The 4231-nt window shown below is 41.2% G+C and overlaps 1 protein-coding gene across 1 annotated transcript in view; it reads left to right on the forward strand.

The window, feature by feature from the left end:
* The window catches only part of POU6F2 (POU class 6 homeobox 2), a 394263-nt gene extending 392593 nt beyond the window's left edge, over nt 1-1670 (forward strand). The window contains exon 9 of the mRNA XM_027835747.1: nt 1166-1670. Within this exon, the coding sequence (XP_027691548.1) occupies nt 1166-1670 (505 nt within the window). The remainder of the gene's footprint in view (nt 1-1165) is intronic.
* Nucleotides 1671-4231: the final 2561 nt, after the last annotated feature.

The following is a 4231-nucleotide window of genomic DNA, read 5'->3' on the forward strand; positions in this document are numbered from 1 at the left end:
AGAGAGAGAGAGAGAGAGAGAGAGAGAGAGAGAGAGAGAGAGAGAGAACAGCTCAAATGGCTGGGGTTGCCATGCAGAATTGAGAAACCCCAAAATACAATTAATCATAGGTGACTTGGTATTTTATTGAGCATGGATATGAATTTATTAGGATAACTCTTTAAATATTTACTTGTGTATGCTTCTATAGCCCAAATGTTTCCTATTGTTTGTTTGATGTAATGTAACAACAACAAAAAAGACTTCTGATCGCAAAATGATATCTAGATAAGATAGATAAGAGACCTCATTTACAGAAAATAATATTATTCCAATACATATGGCTAGTATTCCATAATAAACCCAGCTTGAGGCCTCCACAATATTAATGTACTATGTGTTACTTCATCTGAAAGGCATGAGTTTATCTTAGCAAATCCAGGTGTGGAGTATTCAAAATAATTATAGTACATTGAGCTATTTGAGCTGAATACCACCGTAGTGATGGAATAGGTTTTACCTAGAAAAAGCACTCAAAGCATGTGGTGAAAAACAAAACTTTAAGATAAAGAGAGAAGCAAGTGATATGAAATGGGGGAGGAGGGAAAGGAAAGGGGAAGGGGAATGGTGAGAGAGAGAGAGAGAGAGAGAGAGAGAGAGAGAGAGATTGAGAATTAATAGTGCTATCATGGAATATTGTAAAATTCTAACTTTTAACTAATATTGAAAAACTGGGAAATCATTATAGGATTTTTTGAGGATAATTGCAACTGAAGGAGGATGAAAATTGGTGCATTTGATGTCATTTCCTGTCATTAAAGTTTTGCCTTAAGATTGTTAAAAGATTTCTTTGTTAAATCCAAAGCTTGGATTTTATAATGTACTGAGAAACTTTAGGATTTCCGCAAATTATGGTGTCTATTTTGGTCCTAAATGTCTCTTTCTGTCTCTGGTTATATGTTCCTAGTTCCCCTCCCTTTGTTCTGTCACCTGTGCATTTGTGCATGAGCTTGCATGTGTGTGCGCGCACATGTGTGTGCATGTTGGAGCATTAAGTTGTCAAGACTCCGCCGGTGGTTTTCCTAACCCGTTGTCAATTCCCTCTGCCAGTCCATCAGGCAGGCAGGCAGGCCCACCCTGGCAGAGTGCCCAGTGTAAGACTCTTCTTTCTCAATTCTCCCCCCAGACACACCATCCTGAGAAGCCACTTTTTCCTACCACAGGAAGCCCAAGAGAACACTCTAGCTAGCAGTCTGACAGCCAAACTGAACCCTGGCCTTTTGTATCCTGCCAGGTTTGAAAAGCTGGACATCACCCCTAAAAGTGCCCAGAAGATCAAGCCGGTGCTTGAACGGTGGATGGCTGAGGCTGAGGCCCGCCATCGGGCAGGTATGCAGAACCTGACCGAGTTTATCGGGAGCGAGCCCTCCAAAAAGCGCAAGAGGCGCACCTCCTTCACGCCCCAAGCCCTGGAGATCTTGAATGCCCACTTTGAGAAGAACACACACCCTTCAGGGCAAGAAATGACAGAAATTGCAGAGAAGCTGAATTATGACCGAGAAGTAGTTAGAGTTTGGTTCTGCAATAAAAGACAGGCCCTGAAGAACACAATTAAACGTTTAAAACAGCATGAGCCGGCCACAGCCATCCCAATGGAGCCTTTAACAGACTCTCTGGAAGAAAATTCCTAAAGGGAGAGAAAAAGAGACACACACACACACACACACACATACATACATACACATACACACACACACACACACACACACACACACACACCCCAACCAAAAACAAATGTAAGAAAAGGAAAGCCTGTCACTGGAACTGGGCAATTGTAGCTCCATTTGTCACCCTTGTAAGTAAAAGACTGAGAAAACAACAAAGTGGACAGAACACTTTCTAAATGTCCATGTGATTTTCCAAAACAATTAAAATGTTCATGAAGAATGCACCACACTTGCTGTGTGTGGTAGAATTTGCCCCCCCCCACTTTCCCCTCCCCCCAAAAAGCCAGTTTTTTAATGGACTGAAAGTAAACCAAATAACTGAGTGCATTTTTCTGTATATTATGAAAATGTGGACACATTTTAAGGGGAAAAAAGCAAAAAACAAAAAACAAAAAAGCAAACCAACTTGTATGTGTTCAAAGAGAATACAAGCCTGCCACCTGGAGGGGAGAATGTAACCTTCCAAGTACCAAGTGCTGATTCACTCTGGAACCTATTAACCAAAGTCAGAAACATGGCGCTGCCAACTCGGTTGATTGTTAGTCTACACTTTTATGAGTGTAAAGTTGTGTTATGAATTTTTACATTTGTACTTTCCAGAAATAATAGAAAGTCTGGTTTTTCCCATCTCTCCTGCCCGTTATTCTCACCAGTGGGGTGGGATCTCTTCCTGAAGCCATCCTGTGACACTCATAATGATTTGTTGTCTGGGGCTGAGTGGTCTCCAAGTGGCCATGCGCCAAATTAGTGGTATTTTCCTCTCATGAGGACTTGTGGGTTTAAAAGAAGAAAAAGAAGCAAGTGACATTTGTTCCTTCTCTTTTATGGATTTCTGTGCCTCTCCCCACATCTGCATCCCCAAAATTCTGCCTAACCATCCTAAGAGGGGGAAACTAAAAGCATCTTTCCACTTTGACTCTGATGGAATAGAACTGGGAAACTTTGAGCTAACTAGGAATACTCTCAATGGACTGTCACCGTTAGCCCATGCTGTAATTGTGCTCATTGCTGTCCACAGCATGGCTCTTGGTTTTTTTCTGTCTGCTGACATGGAACATGGAGCGCTCACCAAAATTCATTTTGTAAGAGAAATAGAAATTGCACAGTTGGTTCAATACTTCCATGCAATATGAGGCAGCCAACACTTACTTACATCCCTGTGTTGGGGTCCTATGCAAAACGATTTCTCTCCAAAGTCTTCTAGCCAAAGAAATTTCTTGAAATGCCAGTAAAAAATACACATTCATACATATGCACCCCCATTCCCAGAGAAACAGGTCAACAAATAAACAAAGCTGTTAGGGTTGTTACAGCCTATCACATAATGTTATACTGTTCGCCTCATGCTTTCTGCCATATCTTTTTTCATTCCAATATTGATTGTCAGGGCTTGGTTTTTGTTTTTTAGGGGTTTTTTGGTTTTGGGTTTTTTTGCACTGGACTGTCACTCTAGAACTATATATATTATCGGGGCAGTGAGTTAATAGTGGGTGGGGATGATGAGTCACAGAGAAAAGTAATAATCAAAATTCAAGAGTGAGTTTAAGAGATGAGAGAAGCTCCATGAGGATAGAGAACAGTCCACATATAAGGTATATTAGTTGAGATAGAGGGACCGGCAGACAAAGGGAGATAGAGAGAGAAGGGAGAGAGAAGAGGAGAGGGAGACAGAAAAGCAAAATAGAAGAGAGAGGGAGGAGGGAGAGATGAGGGATAGATAGAGAAGAGAGAGAGAGAGAGGAGAGATGGAGAGAGAGAGGAGAGATGGAGAGAGAGAGATTGCTCACAGTTTTTCAGAAGATCCTTCAGAATTGGGACAAATAAATTTATTTTATCTTGAAAAATTTACCATCTTTTCCTTCCATTTGATGAATGGACAGAAAGAATATTGTGAAACTAAGAGAAGGTAGAAGTGACAACTAGTTCATGGATTGAGTTTTTTAGCTCTTTGGCCTTTTCCAGTGGATGTAGATGGGAGGTATTTGTTTAAATGGGCATGAAGGAGGGATTTGCATATGTTTCCCTGTTGTTGAAATGTAAATATCTGTTTCTAATAAATAATAATGTTACATGTAATAGTTTCAGGCAAATTTTCAAAGAAAAAACCACCACTACCCCTGCCCTCAAGGTGTCCAAACATTTGCACTGCCCACAGCAATGTCCAACCCTAATTTTGTTGTGGCTCCGTTTGTTTTCCCCTATTGGTTAGTCTGCTAGTAGTAATGTCAATACTGCGGGAGATTCATTAGGTCTGTTGAATTCATGCAGTGTTTGGGAGACCACATCAAAACCAGCAGGGGAACTCAAAAAAGCAGATGCTCCTGAGGTTCCCATCTCTCTGGCACACTGGCAACTGGACCACAGCTTCTTTCAACATCAATGTCAACAATGCCACTAGACCCATTCCATCACTTACTTACCCACTCCACCCCTCACTGGCACCCATCACCACCACCAAAACTGCATAAATACTTATAGGCTGGGAGTCAAATGACCAACTTTTCTTCACTGAAAAACTCAATGCA

Source organism: Vombatus ursinus, unplaced genomic scaffold (assembly GCF_900497805.2).
Source record: "Vombatus ursinus unplaced genomic scaffold, bare-nosed wombat genome assembly UNPS02014817.1, whole genome shotgun sequence".
NCBI lineage: Eukaryota > Metazoa > Chordata > Mammalia > Diprotodontia > Vombatidae > Vombatus > Vombatus ursinus.